General features: G+C 33.0%; 2 protein-coding genes across 4 annotated transcripts in view; both read left to right on the plus strand.

Annotated features, from left to right (window-relative positions):
• Lola (longitudinals lacking) overlaps window positions 1-23,711 on the plus strand; it is a 499,448-nt gene that overhangs the window by 321,055 nt on the left and 154,682 nt on the right. The window lies entirely within an intron of this gene.
• On the plus strand, window positions 4,215-14,228 carry LOC141481296 (uncharacterized). The gene is made up of 2 exons (XM_074172696.1): window positions 4,215-4,711; window positions 8,636-14,228. Exons 1-2 carry the CDS (start codon window positions 4,684-4,686, stop codon window positions 9,019-9,021), a joined length of 414 nt encoding a protein of 137 aa, XP_074028797.1. The 5' UTR covers window positions 4,215-4,683; the 3' UTR covers window positions 9,022-14,228.

Genomic DNA, 23,711 nt, shown 5'->3' on the forward strand with positions numbered 1-23,711 from the left:
AATTTTGGAACATGTCGGGAGAATACTTATTGACCTTAAATCATAAAAATTTTGTGGTTGATTATTTTTTGCACGTTTCCATGCATCACGAAAATAACTTATGCATTCGTTAATTATGTGAGTCAGTACCGTTATAATGAAAAGACAACAAATTTTTATAACACTAATATTGATTTCATCTACCCCATATGCTTCTGATTTTATGCTATTTATGATGTTAAAGATTTCATCTCCAATACTTGGTGAAAAAATGAATTGATCACATATACCTTCTTTTCTGTTCGTGTCATAAAAGCGCAGTAAGTCTTCATACGGTGGGATATCTCTTTGAGACATAGTCGAAATAAAATCGCTAATAGCTTCTACATATTTCAAGTTTTCAGGGAGTTCTTTATTTTTACTTTTCGCAACTTTTAATTCCTTAAGTCCCTGCCATCTCCCTTACTATCAGTATTACGTAGTTTGTAGTTTAAGTATGCCCTTTTCTCGTTATGTATAGCTGTATTAGTATAATTCCTCAGTTGTTTATAGTAATCCCACTGGTGTGCTAGTTTTGACTTCTTGAACCGAGTTAATGCTTTGTCTCTCAATTTCTGCATAAATCTTATGTTCTCTGTGATCCAAGGAGTTTAATTTTGCTTCTTCAAAAAGATAGTTTTTTTTGGTGAATGATAAGAGTTTTTGAAATTAAATCATTCATGAGATTTAATTTAACATCTATATATACAGTTTCAAATAGTGAATGCCAAGGTTGGTTTATTAAATCATCACTGAATCTGTCAATATCAATATGGCTAATGTTTCTATAAGTTATCTTTTGGTTTTTTTATCTTGGGTTCAATTTCAAAGGAAAATTGAGCCTCTGTCAATGCATGATCTGAAAGATCATTGTATGTAACATTTATTTTATAAACTTTATCAATATTTGTAATTATTAAGTCTAGCCCTCCGCCTCTGGATAACCTATCTTTGCATAAAAATATATAAGAAGCAGAACTTACTTACTGCTGTCAATAGCTGTGTGCATCCATGTTTCTGTTAATCCCACAATATCATAGTCTTCAGCGAGAACCTAATGTTGCGAATTTAGTATTACGAATACACCCGTTTTTTGAAGGAAGCTAATAGCACTTTCCATAATGAATATTACACAATTTTCACAATAAATTTAATTCAAAACGCGGCGTTTCGCTACATGGTAGCTTCATCAGTTGGACTGGTCGTACCAGTCTAACTGAAGAGGCTACCGTGACGACTACATGGCTAATCGTCTTGAGCAAAATAATGTATTTGAAAAATTGTATAATTATTATCATGGATATATTCCAGTATTTATGGCAACTGAAATAGAGGAACTTTTCTAATGGTCTCAGATCATCCCTTCTGTATTGAACAATCAATGTTTCAAAATGTTATTTTTCAAATATTAGGTACCTAATATATTTTTCCTCTTTGAATTCGTTCACTACCAGTCAAGTTTTTTTGTCATATCACGTTCTTTGAAACTTAAGTGAGATATTTTGCATCCAAAGTTAACAGTATCTTTCGAAAATGAATATATTAATTATATGAACTGCACGTGCTATATTTGAAAGTGTTTTAAAATTTATCAACAAGTTCACTATTTCAGGAATCGAGTGTGAGGTATGTGGACGAAAGTACAAGAATCAGAAAAACTTGAAACAACATCAGCGATACGAATGTCAGAAAGAACCACAATTCGGTTGTCCTTATTGTCCATATAAAGCCAAATTGAAATGTAATTTGAACAAACACAAATTGAAATGTTTCTCTTTCAGAGTGAGTTGTACCAAATTTTGAGTTGTTTCTTCAAATAAACATGTTGCAAATGATAATTATAGTGAATTATATTGAAGTACATGCAAACCTTTTTCGTACATCCTCTACCAATGAAATGACTTGAGAATGGTGGTAAGTCATGAAATGTGAGAATAACAAAGAATAAAATGAAAATTCATGAATTTTATTTCATCCAAAGCCAAGAAAATATATATTTCACTGCATATACAACAAATTGTATCTTCATCTGCAAATTCTTTTTCTCAATAATCCTTTCGCAGACTAATTTTCTTTCTCCAATGAAGAAAAAAGTGAAATATTCAAATTTGACTCGAGGCTGTTATGTGCTAAAAAAGATGGTAAAGAAAAAGTTGCTTTTCCTTTCTCGAATTCAGGTAGGTACCTGAAAAAAATCAAGTACTAAACATATTATTATTATATCACATTAACATTATCTCTTAACCATGTGAGACAAAAATGGGTTTTGAAAATTGAACACAACAAAAAATTTTACTATACAAACTACCAAATCTTATGGAATCACAGCATTTATGTATTTTTCAATAAATATATAATATATATGATAATCTAATTTTAAAAACTGAAAAGTTAAATTTCACTTCTCCGAAAAAAATGTAAATAGGAATAATTAACTAAGGACCAGTTTTGTAGAAAGAGAGAAAATATAATGGAGTGCAGATTATAGTTTCCTCTATTACATAAATAGATGATATCTTCAAATTAAGTGTTACATTAACTTTCATGCATGAATATTTACGATGTACTTGAATGAAATATTTTTCGAAGTTTTATATTTATAACTTTCAGCAAAAATTCATTCACTGTATTTTTCTGTTGAAAATATTTTGAAATACTTTCAAGCAAGCAATGGCAAAGTTGCTATATTGTAGCGGTGTGGAAAATGATGTTATCAAGTTTGAGCATATCAGTTGAAAAGTTGGTAAGCGGATCCATACGTCGAGAGACAGCGTTTTCATTCTGATGTGAGAAAAGTATTTTCATGATATTGATTTTAAGCCAGGGTTGCAATTCAAGTTTCATTAGAGATCAATAAACCTAAATCGAACTAGATTCTATATTCAGGTTTTTCATCTCCAAAAACTCATTTGCATGAAATATTGATACGGAAATTGTTTTCAGTGGGGACGTCACAGTTTTCCACCCATTTAACTTTCGAATAAGAATTTGGATAGGATATCGAGGACAGACAAAATTCACATAAAAAAGTATAATTTCAAAAAATTTCCAGTTCTAGCACATTTTTTATTAAAATCAGGCACTTCTGAGAAATATGTGGTTTTATATTTATCTAAGAATCTATAAACAAACTACGTTTTATCTTCCTATTGAAGATGATCACTTGGTGATCGAAACACGTGTCGAGGTGTTAAAAATAACGATTTGGTGTTGGGAAAAACTCCAGTAATATTTAAACTACGTTGGCAATATTCAATTTATAGATTACTTAACATAAATTGGAAAGTCATGAGATTATTTGATGAACTTTCAGTTCAATTTTGAGATATTACAGTGTTTCATACAAACACGGATAATAATATCCATTTAAAATTGGCATATTTCGAAATGACTTGAATTTGAAAATTTCAGTTGCCCTGTTCTCAATAGACGAACTGTTTCATTTCTGAAATAAATGTTGAGTTTTGTATTAATGCGCATTTTTATCTCTTTATTCTCTTTTTTAAGTTTGATCTGGAAAATTCGGAAAATTAATAGAACACGTACTGTATTTTCCATACTTGGGGTCCTATCAGAACACCAGAGTGTTTTGGTAATGAAATTATTAGTGCTTATCAGTTATTAGTGTTAAACAAAATATATCGTTATACAGAAATTTATAGAGTTTAATTGTGGCGCTTGAACTTTTCTCTGTTGCGAAGTAAGAGAAAAAAATTGAAAACGTATTTCGGAAGAATATTTGAAAGAATATCTGTGCCACTAGCGCCAAAGGCAAAAATCGATAAAAAGCAAAATTTTTCCCATTTGTAACCTGTCAAGCGTCATCTGTTCTTTATTTAGCGTTAAAAAGAAGTTTCCCTCAAAAAAAACTACAGGCAATATTTTCACCAACACTTCATGGCTCTAACAGCTATATAATTGAAAACATTTCGTGATATTCCTCTATGCACGACTGAATTAGGCATTCCAGTTATTATAATTTTACCAGAAGTTCAGTTCCCACACGTGGCCTATTATAGAATTTAGTGCTCTTAGACGGGTGGTACACGCTCAGTTTGGCATCAGTTCAGTCCATGACCTTGATCACGTATGAACTGATGACAAACTGATTGACCCATGAATGACTTTACCAACCCGTCATAATGATGAATGATAGAGTAATGTCGTTCATGGGTCAATCAGTTTGTCATCAGTTCATTCGTGTCTAGGTTCGTGGACTGAACTGATGCCAAACTGAGCGTGTAACACCCGTCTTACACATGGTACTGATGGTCAGTCCTGATCATCCGCGAGGGCCCTTATACGACATTTCAGATGTACAGCGCATCGTCAGTCCGTAGATTCGTCAGCAAGGCCATACGGCGAGCCCGTGCACACAGCGTATACTTACGCATCATGAGGGGATATTGTACTTATATGCGGTTTAACACACATATCCTGATGATCAGTTGCGTATAACATCCCGGTTTAATCACAGTGTTATATTATCTACTTATGGCAAGAACGGTGGCGAAAAATAAGTTAGGTATAGATACAGAATTCTAATGAGTCTTATTGAAGGAAATAGAAATATTTGGGATGCTTTAGATAAAAATTACAAAGCTTGTGACATAAAAAAAGGCGTTTGCGGCTGTGGCTGCTGTGGTGGTACTGAATTACGACAACATGGCAGAAGCCAAACAACGGGAAGCGGGTAAGTAGCTATAATAATTTATTATTAATAGTAAGTTTATGTCGGTCAATTCCATTTTTGTACGGTTTTTACTGATTATATATCGTACAATAACTGTATATTAAACTTTCATATTTTTGAGTCTTGCCAAGGAACTTTTCCTAGAGGGCTGATGAAATTATTAGCAAACTCATCTCGTATGGAGAAACCCAGCCTATTTATTAGTGGTGATGCATTTTGATGATAATTTTTTCAGGATAAAACACAAGCACTAGAGGAAAATCCTCAAGGCGCTCTCAGAGCGGTGCCTGTGCGAAAGTAGCGATTCACATTACATTTGAATCGCTGGAGATCAAACCCATTTGGGTACTGATCTTGTTGTAATCAAATGTGCCAATTCACTTGAACACTTCCCGTGAAAGTATCAACAGCAGATAGACAAATGTCTAACCTTTCTTCAGTGTTCCAGGCTATCAAGGTTGTAGGTGATGTTCGGGTCTCCAATCATACGGATGCCTCTTTTGAGAGGCAGCCTTTGCAATTCCAGTGACATGTTTGTGCCAAGACATATTGGTGTCCATTTTAACTCCCAACATACTTATCGAAGTAGAAAGCGGAATTGGGTGACCTGACATTATTATATTCGGTTCAGAGACCTTTATCTATTTGGAGAAAACCGATGCCTGGGTTTTTGCGGCATTGAATTGAACCTGGTTACTGTCACTCCAATTCGAAATCATTTCTAGATCCTCATTAAGATATGCAACCTTCTGCTGCTGGTGAAGATGTGCCTCCGTATCCGATGTCCGGAAATCCAAATGGAATGACGAGACAAGTAAGCCCCTTTCACTGACAAGGTGTGTTGGAATTTATACATCTCTTAAACAAACAAAATTGTGCAAGACACAACATGCTTCAATAATTTTATTACAAAAGCGAAGGGAAACATTGAGGGGTCTATGGAAAATAGGCCACCTTTCCCATGTAAGCCTATAGTTGAAATTTTCCTTTTTGTAATTGAGATTTTTCCTCACACAAGAGGGCATTGAATTTGGAGACAATGGAAACGTATCATCCCCAACAATAAAAAAGGTAGTTGCTTATTACTTCCTGGAAGCGGAGCATCTTCTGGAAGATTTATTGAATGTTGTTGCACTCTTTTCCAAAATATGCTTTTAACAAATATATTAGAATCAGTAAATTTTCCATAAGCTCCAACATCAATGTACGTAAAACAATAATTTCCATATTGCCAAAAGTACCACTGGAAAATACTTTTTGTAATTAAAATAATTTGAGGCACTATTTACTCGTATATGTTTTCCACCGACAGCTCCAATACAGTTGAGAAAATTGGCATATACATTGAAATTATGTGCAATATCCAGCCAATCTTCAGTTGTAGGTACGTTCGGGAAAGTTTTCGAGTCATATAAGTTCTCAAATTTTGTCACACACCAGCTCTACTATTGTGGAGATGCCTAGTTTCTAGGTATAGTGCAGATTGATAAATGTGTTACCACTTGTGAGAAACATGTAACAAAGTTTCAGTTTCACTAGAAAAGTAGAAATACTACAGAGCGAATAATGACCAAGCACATTAGAATTTTTAAAACTTTCCCCGTGCGACATAATGCAACCACCAATAAATTACATAAGAATACGCCTGGTGTAATGGATGAGACATAGGTAAAGTTGTAAAATTACATGTTTAAATAATAATTTTTGTTTCAGTTTAAGTCGTGCGAAAGAGATGGAAAACAGCTCGAGACGCATATAGAAGATACCGCAATGAAGCAAAGTCTGGACAAGTGGCAAAAAAAATTAAGACCTATATTTTTCATGACAATTTAAAATTTTTGGATCAGGTGGTGGTTAAATTCCACCGAATTCAATTTAGAACATGTTAATACAGATGAGGAAGTGACACGTGATAGTAATAACGAATCAAACAGTAGAGACAGAACGTCCTACACATGAAGGGTCAATAACTGGCGTACCTCCAAAGTCATCTAATGAACAAAAAGCAATGAAACGTAAAAATATTGATGATACATTAATATCGTTTGTTGACTATAATAAGAAACCTAAAAACTCCGACGGTGGTGACATGACATTTTTTGAATTAGTACTGCCTATGCCATAAACTTTTGATATTGTTACGTTTTTTCCCGTGGGTTGACCAATAACTGACTGCATTGAAAAATAATCAAACTTGACTTAATTTCACTATGAATACAACAAACTCTTCAACTAAAACTCCCATCGAAATCGGTAGCATTATTCTCGCTACATCTAGAGCGACAGCGAAAATCGTACATTCTCGCGCTCTTAGCTACGTCATGATTGGCGGCCGGCGTTACTTTCTTTAGGTCATGATGTACAGCAATATTATTAAAAAACTACAATTTTGTTCAGACGTACTACGCATAATGATGGAGATAATAAATGTACCTAAATTTAATGTTGCAAACACAAATGTGCCACAGTATACATCATATGCAAATCAGTAGTCCTGCAATATGTTCTTATGCAAGGCAGTTTTCCTTATAATGTATTTGCATACAAACACATTTTCATGAAAATTACTCGAAGGCTTTGTCTACAACATCGGTACCTACACCATCACCAGCATCATCCAATGAAGCTAATGTTCAGCCAACTTCATTCAAACTAGCACAAAAAACCTTGACGAATTATAGATACACAGTAATATACACATGTAAAGCGTACTGTAATTACTTTTCTGTGGAAATATAATGTTCTATTTTTTTATATGTTGAATTAATAAAAATTTAGAGTTAGAGCAGCAATTGAGGCTTTTATTTTGAGAACACACAATTGGTGGCTATTATGGAATAAATTTGTCACTAGACGATGACATAACTGATCCCTAACATATGTTAAAAAACTTAACGGCCCTTTGTTTTTCATTTCCTAAAAAATTGAGTTTCAAACATATGTCGTTTTCACAATAAACGCTGCAATTTATTATAAACTGTTTTTTTACTTCGATGCTACACAGAGCCTCTCTATAGAAGACATTGAGATCCTTATGTGGCCAGAAAATGTCAAAGTATTTTCCAGTTTACTGTGCAGTTCACCAAACGTTCTGATTGACATCCGGAAATATTTATAAAACTTCTATTAGTCGTTTCTTAAAGTTGAATGGATCATTGTAAATGCACCTTGAAGAAATCTTTTTCACAAATTGGATGAACCCCCCCTGTCTTGTTTTTCCTTGTTGTTCTTCGATCTATTAATCGTCTAACGCACAAAGCGGCAACCACGCTTTGTGCGTGGTTGCCGGAAAGAAAGTTTTTGGCTTTCTACTACTCCATCTTGATACAGAAAAATGTTTCATACGTAGCTTGTGAAAGGCGTCAGTTTTGCTGCGCATACTAACACATCTGATCATCAGCAGTGACCATTAGTCCCATATGTAACTGCTCTTATTGTAAAAAGATAGATCTGCATTCCTGATCGGGATTCACTATTTCCTGTGATTATGGACAGCCACACATATGTCACCTATCAATTACAGCAAGAAATTTAAAATGTTTCTGACTTCACTGTTTCATATTTTGGAGATGGCAAACACAAAAGTAGTGTTTCAACAAATACTCAATTAGATGAACAACGAACAAACATGAATAAATTTCGAACATTCAATGATATTCAATTTAATTAAATGAAATAATACATGACTTCTGATTATTTTGCGTCATTTCAGCTGGAAAGGAGTTGGTGTGTTCTGAGTTCTCTCAGAAATTGCACGTTACATAAAAATCAGTATGGAAATTGAAGTTAAAGTTTATAGTGTCATACATTTATTTTGTTCATTATGTTCTGTTTCATTTTTTTGCTTTAATCTCTCTGCTTATCGTTTCCTGCTGTTCGGTTTTTGTTTTTTTTATTTGTATTTTTACTTTAATTTTATTACAGACTTCCTCGAGTTCGATCAAATCCTCATTCCACCCACTCTCGAGAAGTTTCTCGATAATCCCCCGAAATGCTCTGGAATTAAAGGTGATAAAGATGCCGTCAGGAAAGTTCCTGATGGAATACGACCTGGCTATAGTCCAGACTCCCAATTTGCATGTCGACATTGCGGAAAACGTTATAAATGGAAGTCTACAATGAGGAGACATGAACAAGATGAGTGTGGAGACCAGGAACCCAAATTTCAGTGCCCTTACTGTCTGTACAGGGCTAAACAAAAGGGAAACCTTCGAGTGCACATTAGAAAACATCATTCCCCCCCTGTCGCAGCGAACCGAGTCAGTGCGGAAAAAGAAAAGTCTGATATCAACCAAAATGTTCAAAACTAGATAGTCAATTTTTTAATCAATATTTTATGTCATTAGGAGTTGTTTTTGTTTTTTGAGTGATTTCAAGTCACTTTATTCAGAGAGTTTAAATATTTGAAAAGCAGAATAAAATTTTGCTCGATATTAAAACACTAAGTATCTGGGTGAAAATGTTAGGATTGATCTAATTAATAAGAGAAAAGTTCCCTGTTTCACGAACAGGGAACGAAACATTGTTTCTGTCTGTTTATTTTTTTAGGTATTGTCAATATCATTTTATCCGTGCTTCATCTAATAAGCATCATCCCGTCCATGAAAGATATTAACTGGCATCGATGGTTAAAGATTCATATTCAATTTTCGATTAAGTGATCAATCACTCGAGCGAAAAGTAGAACATGAATCTAGGATTGTTCCCATTTACCGAAACTGCCAATTTTGTTGAAAAGAATATTGGAGAGCGCCGAAGAAAGAGTTGGGGTTTTGATGTTAGGCAGCACTTTTCAGTAATGAACGAAAAAGTGCTCCAACAGCCAATAACAAAAATAGATTAATAATTGTAACCAAAAATCGTCGAGAAGAATAATTCTGACATTCATGGGTTCTGCATCAAGAAGGGAAAATAGCTCAGATTATTTCTGAAATACTTCAAAGGACGGCACATTCAATGTATTCTGTAATATCCAAATCAACTATACAGCCAGAGACTGTAGACAGTTTACTCTTAGTGGGACCAAAAATGAAACAACGAATATCATCTATCTTTGTGGATTGCTTTGAAGCCTTCTGCAAGCTTCACCCCACGTTTATAGAGAAACATTGTCAGAGTTTATTAAGAGATTCAACTTTTTAGCCTATATAGGTTAGGATTTAGCCCATGAGAACTAGTAGAACATTTCTATTGAGAATTACTGTTTTGGTGTTTTCTTCAAACATGCAGAGATTTTCAGAGAATTCTCCTGGTATCTGCCGAAAACTATGTCAAACCTTCAATTAATTTAAAGATAATGAAAAATTATCCTGTCCAATTCGTTGAAAAGTACTAATGGTGAAACCTCAATATTTTTTTTATCATTTTATGGACAAAAAACGATTCTTTCATATAGGCATGCATATTAGTTTTGACTAATTTCTAAAGCATTCCTTTGAACTGGATCATGGTAAGGAATAATAGTGACTCCTTTCTTCATAAGCAAGCTGACATTGGTAGATAAATATCGTTTGAATATTTACACAACAGAATATTGTTAGACGAGCACTAAATCCCGTAATGAAAACCATTGAGTAAAGCCTTTGTTTTTCATACAATTGAATCTCTAATGTCTCAGTTGTTTCTATAAAGGCAAGATAAAAACGGCCGTGAATGACCGTCATCTTATATCCAGCTACTATCAGTAGTCGTCAACTTATTTCACTGACTCACTATTTCTATGATACTACTAGCTTTTTCTCAAAGAGAAAACGGTGGACACTGGAATTGAAACATCCCTCTTTCCTATGTGCAATATCTGATTTTGTTCGAAGTTGAAGATTGAACCAAAGTGCTCAGGTACAAGATGTGTGAAAATTAGAAACATTCTATTCTGTGAGGAAGTTGTAATCAAATTTCTCTTCGGTTTCTTTTACTGACAATAATTCAATAATCGATCAGTTAGTTTCTTTTTCAAGGCAACCTTTCATTTGTAATTCTTCATGTCACTCGGATGTGAATGATTCAAATAATCATCATAATCGATATTAAATGTTTTATAATTGAAAATTGACTCAAATAAATGTGAAAGAATTATTATTATCCAACTTAATGTCTAAAAAATGCTTTTAGCTTTACAAAAAGTCAAATTTCAAAGTATTGTAATGGTTATAGATAATTCATTGCAATATTCGAAATGTGTTCTCATGAAACTAACATTTTCATTCAGAAGCTCGATATGTTACTGTTAAGTTGATATTTTTACTATAAAGTTATATTTACATTATTGGGGGTGGTGTTACTTTTAAGAAATCTTTTTTATAAACACTTTTTAAACCTGGTTCGGTTGATACTTGTTATTGGGAAATAAGTTAACAGTTTTGTTCATATGTGTGGCTTAGATTATTGGGTTGGGTGTTGTTTATCAGGATGAGTCATGGAAAACTTGAATAATCCGAGAAAAACATTGTGAAGAGATTGAAACCTATTCACTTGCGGGCAAAATACACAGACTTTCGAAGACAGAAGGAATAAAATATACTTATAAATTTTCTATAGGAGAAATTAGATTCACAGGAATATATTGAACCTAAGAAAGTATAAAATGTATTTCAGCACCTAACGCCTATAATATTCATTCGTTTCTTTTATTATTCGGTTGTTAATTTTAAATGATCCTGAATTTATAAACATGAAAATTCAAATTTGATTTAGACTTTCCAATATTTTTATTTAGTTTTATAAAATAACTACAGTTTACTCTATGATTTTCTATGATTCTATGATACCCTATGATTCTAAATGTGTTTCCAGTTTTACCGTTACTGGAATACCCTGTATATTTTAACGGTTTTGGATGAGACGTTGAGTTATGGATAACTTTGATATCTCACACCGTTTTGAAAATTATAATTTTTTTTGGTATTCCTCAACAGAATCTAGTTATGATACAGATTCAATATATAACATATGGATGTGACTAAAGAAGGGGAGCGTACCATGAAGTGAAACAGAAAAAATCACTCATTCGAAATGGAATACCTTGTATATTCTGTCATTTTTAAAATTGATATTTAATTTTGAGCTATGTTGAATTATTTTCGTTTTTTTAATCTTTGCTTTTCGCACTTTTGTTCATTTTACGAAAATCACATCATCACTGAAAACTTCTCCCACTTCTCCCCTTGGATTACCAAGTTACTTGAGCAACTGTTCAAAATGTCATTTTTTCATCTCCAAAAATCTCACACGAACCTACCTACACCTTGTGGTGCATCATTAGGTGGGAGAGTCTGAAGCCTTACACATTTGTAAGCGTGCATTTCATACATTTTAAGAACTGTCCTGATGAAATTTCCAGAAATACCTAAATCGATTTGCAAACTGATTGAGGATGCTTGTGAGTTTGCATGGAAGTATAGTTGAATATTTATGACATTATCTTCATTCACCACTACTTCAGGTGAATATGTGTTAGCGTGTGTCACTTCACTATAAGTTTCAAAATTATTTTTTATTCGCCTGAATTTTCTATCATCTCTATCCTTTTGTATTTATCAAATTATCTGCAAGTTCTGCTGATATTTTTGTTATTTTTCCCATGTGAATGAATGTAAATTAAAATAACCCCCATTGGAATTATTGTTATTATTCATATTCATCACCAACTTTTGATAGATCTCCCACATGTAAATTAGACTGTATGAAAATATTTCAAATAAATTGATTAAATAATTATTTTTTATTGAATTTGTCACCCAATCAAAAGCATTTTTGTTATCATTTTTCCCAATAAAAAAAAATCTGATAAATAAGTTTTCGTTAAAAATTGATATTCTTTGATGCAACGCTGAAATGAATATGAGTAATGCGTTTGAGCAATTTAAATAATTTTGAGTTTCAGTGTTATGTTTTGTCATTACCATAATATACCGATTAGGTTTTGATATTTGAAAAGCAAAAAATTATGACTTATTATGAATAATATGTCACAGATATTCTCCGGCTTTATTGGTCGTGATCTGCATATTTCTATGACCGAAGTTTCGTCTATTACTGCGGTAGATATTCTCAAAAGCGATGAGGCGGTGGACGAGTCCACTTTAAATTGAATTGAATATTTCTGTTCGACACCTTGTGCCTATGATCACCAACTTTGGTACAAACTGTAGAATTTCAGTGTATGCCATGTTCCATATAATAAATTCAGATCAAAAATTCTGTGAAAATCAGTGAAAATTTCGAAATAAAAGTTATTTACAATTCAACGTAGCATCTAATAACATTGAAATATACAGGTTTTTCTGTTTGAAAAAACAGGGTTGATATAAAAAACGGTGCAACTGGCAACCCTGCATTCCTCAGAATATATTTTAATCATAGATCATACTCATTATTAACCTGTACCAAATACAATCTCCAGATGGTCCGCTGAACTTAGATTTTCCCAGTTGCTCAGTGATTATTTCTTCAATCAATTTAGGTACAGTCGTGAAATGACTTGGTACTTGGTAATTATGAGTTATTATGAATAATATGTCACAGATATTCTCCGGCTTTATTGGTCGTGATCTGCATATTTCTATGACCGAAGTTTCGTCTATTACTGCGGTAGATGTTCTCAAAAGCGATGAGGCGGTGGACGAGTCCGCTTTAAATTGAATTGAATATTTCTGTTCGACACCTTGTGCCTATGATCACCAACTTTGGTACAAACTGTAGAATTTCAGTATATGCCATGTTCCATATAATAAATTCAGATCAAATTCAGATAAAAGTTATTTACAATTCAACGTAGCATCTAATAACATTGAAATATACAGGTTTTTCTGTTTGAAAAAAACAGGGTTGATATAAAAAACGGTGCAACTGGCAACCCTGCATTCCGCAGAATATATTTTAATCATAGATCATACTCATTATTAACCTGTACCAAATACAATCTCCAGATGGTCCGCTGAACTTAGATTTTCCCAGTTGCTCAGTGATTATTTCTTCAATCAATTTAGGTACAGTCCTGAAATGACTTGGTACCTTTGAATTTTCTCGGGTTAATCAAGTTTTTTCATTGTAATGGTATTGGATATATGCTAGAGCAGAGCTTGTTGAAACCCAGAAAATTTATTATAGACTTAATACTTACGTGAAAACATGGTGCCTTCCAAGAAGCAATAAAATTTTCGTTTTCAGATATAGCTATACTTTATGTTGTTGATATTAATTGTATGGAGTCAGAGTGTACTTATTTATAATATATTGACGTTGAAATTTTTTGTGAAATGGAAGTACTTGTCGTTACTATAACTCATGAAGTATATTTTTCCATATCAGTATTGAAGAATATTAAAATTCAAGTTTTTGTTTCTTGTTTGTTTTGATTTGTACAAGTACTGCCATTTTTTGTTGTAATTATATTCTTCTTAAGAAAATAGTTGATAAATATTATCTTATACAACTCTATCGGTCTGTTGAAACAATATTTCTATTACTTATATTAAAAAATATAAAATAACGTCCAAAATTGCTATTTTCCTTCATGAACATATTTCACATTTCAAAACACCTTTGACATCTATCGAGGTCGATTAGAAATAATGTAAACCAGTGGAGAAAAACTACGAATATCCTTAGATTTTTCAATTCTGAAGATGGAGGTAGAATTTAGCCTCCGAAACGTTAAGTATTATATGATTTCTCAACTCTTTTTTGACAGGCAAAATTATCAGAAGTTACTGATAAATAGAACATTTTTCTCGTGAAAGTACCCAAAAAAAGTCGATAAAAACTATGAATCAATCTCCCACAAAAATGGCTTTCGTTACAATTTCGACTTATCGAAAGTGTGTATTTTTAAATTTCTGTTTTGAGTACCTACGTCAAAACTAGACTGCATTAATGAGTCTAAGATCACATACGAGGAGTTAGGCTTGTAAAACCACCTTCATTTTTGCTGGATTTCGAAAGTTTTGAATTATATTCCGATTGTGTGACTTTTGTGATGATTGGATAAGTTTCATGTAGATTACTCTTGCTAATCCTCGTTTTCAGAATGATTTCGAGAATATATAGGTTTTTTGAGTTTTCCTGCGGCTGAGAAAGGAACCTCCCAACAAAAATATAAGTTTATTCGTAGTGGTACAGTTGATGACAGAAATACCCGTTTCTTACCTGAAATATGTTCTACCTTCCGTGAAAAACTGGTGAGTTTAATGAGGGAAGTATTATTTTTTGAATAATTTTTTTCGATTATACTTTTTGAATATTGTTCCCAACGTGTATAACCTAAGCTGAAAAGTATCGGGCCTAACACACAAATGGCACTAGTGTTATCACTTTCGCCACTTTTGCAGTTAATACTAACCTTCTAAAGAAAGCTGTTGAAATTTCATGAAATTCTACTTATAAGTTTGTGAGTTATTGTGCTGAAAGTGACACTACTTTTGTAATTTTCAAAACAATGGATCAAAAAAACATGTTTTAATTGTATACTGCTTGTCAATGGGATAAATACCATTCAAGCGAAGTAATGGCTTGAAAAGTGTTAGGCGCGGTTTCCACTGATACGATAAGCGATGCAACAGGTGATTCGATAACCAATCCGATCCTGATTTAACACCAATCACTCATAATCGTGCATACATAATGGAAGCAACTAATCTAGTGCACACCGGAGCGATCGCGATACTACACCGATAATTATTGAAGTCGCGTCGTAGAGGGGGACACATCTGCCGGGTCGCTTGAGCGAAAGAAAGGCGACATCGTTCGACACGTTCATGTCGGGTCAGCAAGAAGACGTGCAGTCCTCTATTCTCTATTTCCTTAGTAAAATTGGTGTAGCAGAACCCGTGCTTCTCCAGTCCTCTTGACACCAATCTCATTAAAACATGGTAACTATATGAGCTCATTCTATAAAACTCTCTAAATTTCTGTTCATGTTGCGAGAGCTCACAGAAAACCACCGCCGAACTGTGTTCAATATTAAACATTATATGGGTGTATCCAGTATTTTCTAGATTATCGTTTCCTCTTTTGCAAGTTACCGTAAGGAAAAACAAGGACTGATGAAAACAACTGCTTCGTTGCTTATCTTATAGGCTGTCGTACCGATCCAATGTGCACTGGACTGTTGCGAGGATGAATGTTGCATTGGGCGATAAAAGATTGCTCATCGTATTGCTCCAGTGGAAACGACAGACACCTTATAAGGACTCAACTTCATCAGAAGCAAAAATTAAACGTTGGTCGTAGAAACACCGATGTAGTGGTGTAGATACAGAAAGTAGTGGACGTCCAAATGAGGCAGTAACATCAGAAAACATTTAAAAAATCTACAAAATCGTTTTGATTGATCGAAAAATGAAGTAACGTGAGTTAGCTGACATTGTGAAAATATCAAAAGAAAGTGTTGGCTTTATATCACATGAGTATTTAACTATGAGAAATCTCTTCGAAGTGGGTGCCCCGCAAGCTCACTGTTGACCAAAAACAAGAACAAGTGTTTGCCCATATTTAATCATGAAAAACTTGAATTTTTTCGTTAATATGTGGCAATGGATGAAACATGGATTCATCACTTCACCACGGAATCAAAACCATCGTCATCTGAGAGGAGAGCAATTGGTGAACCTCGTCGAAAGCGCTCGAAAGCACAATAAACGGCTGGAAATGTTATGGTCTCGGTATTTTAGGATGTGCGTGATGTAATGTTCATCGACTTTCTAAAGAATGGAAATATCATCAACAGTGAATTCAATATAGCGCTATTGGAGCGTTTGAAGGCCGAAATTGCAAAGAAACGACCACATGTGGCGAAGAAAAAAATTGTTTCATCAAGACAACGCATCGTGTCAAAAGTCAATCAAAACAATGGCAAAACAACCAGAATTGAACTTCGAATTGCTTCCACGTCCACCGTATTCGCCAGATTTGGCTCCCAGCGACTACTGGCTGTTCGCAGACCTAAAAAATGTTCACCAATGAGGAATTTTGGTCGAATGAAGAGGGTTATTGCTGACACTGAGGCCTATTTTGAGGCAAAAGATAAATTGTTCTACAAAAATGGTAATGATGTGTTAGAGCGACGCTGGAATGATTGTGTGGCTCTTGATGGAGATTGAATGAAACAGAAAAACATTTCTTCTCAGGCCCTGGACTTTTCAGCCCATGTGTTATGATAAATATTTCAAATTCATTTCAAAAAACATATTTCTATCTGTTATGAATATTGGGTAATAGTCCGAGCCTCATCATTTTCCAAATAAATGTCATTATTATGCGTACATTTTTGAATAATATAAATGAATTCATGAAATGGTTGTATCTTAATTGCATACATCTGGGAAAATCTATAAAGGTGTATACCTACCCAAATTCAAAAATTTTCGCTTCAATTTTTGTAAATTTGGACTCTCCATTTTTGGACATTTTTTTCTCGAAAACTAGCCTAACCTAGCCTATGAAGCTGAAGAAATTGTTTTAATCGAAACCAACCTGATCTATACCACCTTGGCCTATTAAGCTTAAGAAGACTGTAGTGAACTAATTTACGTAAGTGTAGGCAATCCAGCATAGTCAGGTATGGAAAAGATTCCTTCTACCTGAGGGATGATTCTTATTGTGTGCACAATTCAGACATGTATGCGATTGAGAATACATCACTGAAATATTGAGTTATTAAATGAAAATTGTTTTAGTGCAAATTCCTTGTCCCAAGTGCAATAAGATGTATAAGAACGAAAAGACTATGAGATCCCACTATTCTCACGACTGCAAGACCAAAGTGATGATTGGATGCAGTCTCTGCAGTTATGTATGCAAAAGGAAGTTTCGTATGAAGGAACACGTTGAAAAAAAACACACGTTATGAATTCCTTGAAATGAGGTTACGAGAAGAATGAAAAAAGCTAGGTTTAACGAGATCACAACTGATTATAACCATTTTCTTGCTAGGTTATCGTAATATTTTTTTGTCTCTGCTGTTATCTGTAAACTGTAGCAACACACCTATCAAATTGATCTGAATAAATTTTGAAAATTTTCATTTTTTCAACTACCTGGCATGCTTTCTCTCAATTGGATTACCAGACTTTGTTTGTGTACCTTTGAGGACAGGTAGCCAGATTTTATTGATGTTCATTGCCTCTTCTTTTCTACTGAAATTATCCCTGTGTTTTTGAATTTCTATTGCCTGTGTATAACCTTACATAGTAATTTTGAGTTTTATTGAGTATTACTGTATATCTTCGGACGAGATTATGTGAGTGCCGTTTTTGTTGAGACCATGCTCGGCTACAGCTGATTTGTCGGATTCGACGATTTCTCTTGTGTTCAAAGGGACAGGGTACCTACACTTATTTTCGTGGTTCCAATGTAGACCAAACCGCAGCAACAAGGAGGCCCCATAGAACCTTCAGCAGCGTTCGGGGTACACCGGATTCCTTGTAGCTGCGGGTTGGTTTACATTTGAACCACGAAAATACGTGTACATACCCGTCTCGCTAAAAAAGGTTTTTTATGAAAGTATAATAGTATAATTTAAATAAACAAATACACGATATCATCAGTGAATTTAAGCTTTACTTTACCAGTTGATTTGAAACTGTTTTATTAAAAGTTGAGTTATGTTATCACAAAGTAGAGAGTCTTTTTTCGTCGTTTCTAGGTATTTTGTAAACAATTTCGAGTCGTCAATACAGTTTACTGCATGATTTCCACTATAAAGGGTTTAACGAAAACCGCGACACGTGTTTCGCTATACAATAGCTTTTTCAAGCGTTTTTGTAAAACTCTTCATAGTTTAATGAGTTTTAATATGGATTTTCATCATTTCCTACAAAACGAGATGAATTAGGATTCATACCAGGAAGTTCTATATAAAACAAGGATAAAACAAGGATCTTGTGCCCGTATACGTTAAGACATAATCTACAATTCCATACTAATATTGACTACATTGAAAATGCGCCTAAAATAATTGGCAGATATTTTTTGCAGTATATTTTTATTTCAAAACACTTCGAATAATCAAATTTTCTGTATTTTTCTACTGGCAGTTTTTATTTCTATGAGCTGCTCTATAATGATTGTTTATTTTTATTTTCATTGAACCAACGGATGATGATGAATGTAATATATTACAATTTTCGATATTCATCAAGATAAAAAACTTCTGAAAATTTTATTAGCTGTGACACAATTTTGGCTTATTCAGAAATTATATCAGATAGCAATGACACCAACAGTTGTTCATTAATGATGAAAAAACAAGCAAATGGCTAAAGGCATGTATGTTATTATTATTTATTTATGGAGAACATGTAGCACATTTACCAATTGATGTCGGTAGAAACAGCATTATCTGCTATTGATGAAGTTATGGCAAATTTCAAGACCCTCGTGTAATTTGAATATTGAATTTCCTATTTTTTGTTACCTTGTGTCAAGATTACCCGCCTCAATAGATTGTAGAATGTTACGGAAACATTATTCAACATACAGTTTGCAAAATAATCTCAAAGAAGCTGATTTTTCTAAGACGAGAAGCATTTTGTGAATTTATCATAGCTTGGACACCGAATTTAAATGTCAATAATCATAATTTCCGTTATCGGAACGATTCCAATTTACATGTATATTTGTGTTATGGTTTTGTTTGTAGACTGAAGTGTAGTTTCGGAGCCAAATTGGAACTATTTTGAATAGACTGTGCATGAATTTCTTCAATTTTATTAAATCTCATGTTGTTATCATCTTTTTTAGGTGAATTTTTATGCTCGTTCTGCAACAAAAGATATATGAGGAAAAAACATTTGCAAAGGCATGTTAATTATGAGTGCCAAACCGAGCCCCAATTTAAATGCCATCTCTGTTCGAAAGCTTTCACACGCAGACACAATTTAACAAGGCACATCAATCTTTGTCATACTCCTCCATTTTTTTCTAATGCTAAAGCCTCGTGCTGATTCAAATTTTTCGAAAGATTGTAATTGTACAAATATAATTTATTTGCCAAATGTGTATTATTCTATAGTTCCATTCGAGTTGGTTAGCGTGCAGAAACATAAACAAGGTACCTATTGAAATAATATAACATTTTCTTCATTTCGTTTATTTCCGTTCGAATATTTTTAGCATATGCTGCCTAAATCTGACAGCATTCTTCTGCTGTATTTCTCCAGATAAAATATATTTATCACAATGAATAATATTTTATTTTTTCTATAATTCAAGTATTCTCCATCAGTGTTTCAATGTTGACCATGTTGTAAAAATGTGTAAATTTCATAACACATTTTGCTACTACTTATACAAATACGATTAGCACTGAAATCATATGTCAACAAAAGTAATAAATGTTGGAGAGTTTCATAAAAATGGAACCTAATTTTTTGAAATATGGTTTGCGAGTTCGTTTCCCAACTACTTTTGAATAAATGAATTCTTGCGAGAAAAATTTTTGGTCAAAGTCACGTTCGAATTCACGACATTAGATTTGTGAGTCTGGTACACTATCACTGTGTCAATTCACCGAAAATTTCGACTTATGGCGCCCAGTCGCCATCTTGAAAGTTTCATCTGTCAATATCACTTCAAAATAAAGTATTCATACATTGATTTCATCATCCCAAATTTCAATTTTTTCAGTTGACCCGTTCAAAAAATAAAAGGGAGAGGGACATTAAAGAAATGCAGAAATGCACTGTATAACATGACGTACGTAGCCAGTTATTATAGGAATTTATGTGTCTGATACTTTGCCACTACCGCATGGAATACTGAAAGGTTCGATTTTTGAAACTTTAATATATTTTCTTTCAATATATGTATATCTAATATTTACCAAAGCGTCAAAAAGTGTACGATTCATCACTACGCTGGTGATACAGCTTTTTTACTGAAAATATTAATTAGTATCATCGAAAAAGGTCTGCAGGGCATACATTTCAACTAGACCCATCAAAAAGTAGCTCAATGTTTTTTTGTCCAAAGACTTGCTAGGACGGTATTTTGATAAAACTCTATCAGGAATCACGCTCCAAGTTATTGATGTTTCAAAAAATTCAGGATTATAGATCGATTCAAGATTGACCAAAAACATCAGTCATCTCTGTCTGATCTCATTATTAACCTATTGTGATTATGTTTATGGTCTAGCCTTACTTCAAGCTAATGCTGTCCGTTTGCAATGAATATTTATCTTTGTAATTGATTATAATTTGTCTTCTACATCTTATTGAAGGGTGCTGGATAACTGATTGCTTTCAACTAATATACCTAACTATAGTTAGATAAAAAAATGGAATGTCAGTATGAGTGAATTATTTTGTAGTTATTGAATATTGCTACCGAAAAATATTTTATTTATTTCAGATGGGCGTCCGATTCCTTGCCCGCAGTGCGGTAAAATGTACAAAAATTTGTTGACTATAAATTCTCATCTAAGACAAGATTGCGGAAAAGATTTGGCATTTTCTTGTGAGTTCTGCCAGAAAAGCTTTAAGAGGAAGCAAAGGCTCAGAGAACATATGGCCTGTGTTCATCGCCTTAAGTGGAATAATACATAATAATATCATCTTTTCAGTTGTTTCTTAATAGTAATTTTATTTTTTCAACCATTATATACATTATCTGAGGTCGCTGAAAATTAAATATGGTTGTTCACATAATATTTAAAAATATTCAGTTCTAATTAAATACTAATCTATTACATTTGATGAAATTATTCTTGTTTTTCTTTTCTCAAGAACCATTAGTGGAATTGTAGAGCGGTTAACTTGTTAGTCGCGACTAACAAATGAATGGAAAAATATCTAACCTTTACATCAAAGTCAATTTTTGGTTTCTGCTGAACACATGCAAAGTTTCGTATTGAGTATCATATTATTATGTTTTGAGTTATCATTGACCAGCATACTAAGTAAAACAGAATTAATGGTTTATAAAAATGATTACGTAATGATCTTCTCAATATATAATATAATCAAAAAATAATACTGAATTCTCAATAAAATTATTCAAAATCTACCACTCACTAAATTGTTGAAATTTCACTGCAACACTATTTTTCAGTGCGAATATTATTGATCATTTCACAATTTTGATCATCAATACGTACAGGAAACCAATCTAAAATAACTTTTTACCACCAATCATTCCTCATTAGTTCAAAATTGGAATTTTCTGCGTCATCAATCTGGTAATTATTCTATTATACATTTATTGAAATTGTATCACATACTTTGAATATTTTACAGTTTGTACTGGTTTTTCCGAACGAAATTTTTGTTTATTCCTGGTTATTTTTCTTTTCAATGCCAACTTCATGAGTAATTTATTCATTTATAAATTCATTGGTAAGGAGAATAGTGAATAACTGAAATTTGAAAAAAATTTGAAATAATTATTTTCTAAATAAATGGATTTTACTAAAACATTTGTATTACATTTGCTTTTTAAATACACTTTGTACATGAATGGCAGGGTTTTTGTTGTCTGAGGACCATATTATTCTTCTGGTAACAATATCACATATGGCCACATGCCATAATTTCTTTGAAAAAAACAAATCAAACTTGATTATCGCGTTATACGACAATATTTAAAGTGAGACAGAAATTCAAAAAAACAATCGACAAAAAACATGTGCCCAAATATCAGAAATATTTGGAGGGACTTCAAAATCTGAAGTGGCTACGATTAGAAAATTTTGTTTTATTAAACAGTTTCATTTAGTTTGCCCCGTTTGTTTGTTTGTTTGGGTCAAATTTGGTAATTGAAGTTTGACCTCCTTCCTGTTGACAGATTGATCTGAAATTTGGTACACACATTAAGTTTTTATGATAATACAATTTAATGAATTCTATATCATTTGTAAATTCAAGGTCGCCGCAGCTACAAAATGGTGGATTACATAGTTTTTGACAACTACCTCAAAATGGGTTTCAAATGGCAGGGTTTCGCTAGTAGAATAGTAGTACTCTTTGAAAAATATGCAAATTCAATATGGCCGCCGCTACAAAATGGTGGATTTCATATTACCTTGTAATACTGAGGCACTAAATGAACTGAACATAATGAGAAGAATTGAGTTACAAAATTAGAAACTCAAAACTTGGAAATAAAATAAGTAAAAGAGAATTTCCATGTTGAACGGTTTTATTTGAAGAAGGATAATAATGATGTGGATAATGTACTAAGAACAAAAACAATTGGAAGGTCCTAGGTAGCAGTAATCACACCACTCTCATCAGCATTCTACGGGATTGATCAGATATAAAATAATAAAATCGTTGGGCACAGTATTCACATATTTACTCAGGTCACGCTATGCCAAACAATTTAATTTTTTTTCATCTGACCAATACTATAGATTCCTGAGGAGAGTAGTGTAGTGACTGCTACCTAGGGCCTTTTGAATTATATTTCAGTTTTAAGTACATTATCTACATCATAATAATTTTTTTTCAATAAAACCGTTCAACATATTTTTTTTTACTAATTTTATTGTATTTCTCATCAGTCTGTAAAAACTAGGTGAGATGCTGTCATTCCTTTCTGAAGTTCTGATGTTATGTGGAAAAGTGTTGTTTCGAAGCTTATTTCTGAGTGCGCTTCAGTCCAACTTTCAAGTTTTTATAAAAATATTCATTGAAAAAATATTGGTTTATTGCAAAAGTACCACTGTATCTGAGCTATATCATTATTACATATTGAAGTGTTTTAGGGACATTTAAACGAGAATACCGAGGCATGTAATGTGGTCTACTGTATTCAGTCTCCTGAACATGGTTTGAAATAAGCCAATAAGTCTGTATCATTCAGAAATATTTAAACTTGCTTTTTTTCTAAATAAAACATAAACATAAAACATAAAACACTCGAAAAACGAGTGTTTTTTCCATAGAATCTTTCATCTTATTTCACATAATGTTTTCACTTCTCAGATGTGTAACTGATTTTGTATTTTTCAGATTCAGATTTGAATTCTATGACTATCATTGTTGAATATATTTTCATTAAT

The sequence above is a fragment of the Leptinotarsa decemlineata genome, unplaced genomic scaffold, assembly GCF_025532065.1.
Source record: "Leptinotarsa decemlineata unplaced genomic scaffold, Ldec_3_MD MMD2_tig00000133_RagTag_RagTag, whole genome shotgun sequence".
NCBI lineage: Eukaryota > Metazoa > Arthropoda > Insecta > Coleoptera > Chrysomelidae > Leptinotarsa > Leptinotarsa decemlineata.

Excerpts from the sequence above, each read along its gene's own strand:
- LOC141481296 (XM_074172696.1), top strand. The coding sequence starts at position 4,684 with ATGGCAGAAGCCAAACAACGGGAAGCGG. Across the intron at positions 4,712-8,635 it reads AGCCAAACAACGGGAAGCGG|ACTTCCTCGAGTTCGATCAA; the intron begins GTAAGTAGCTAT and ends ATTTTATTACAG.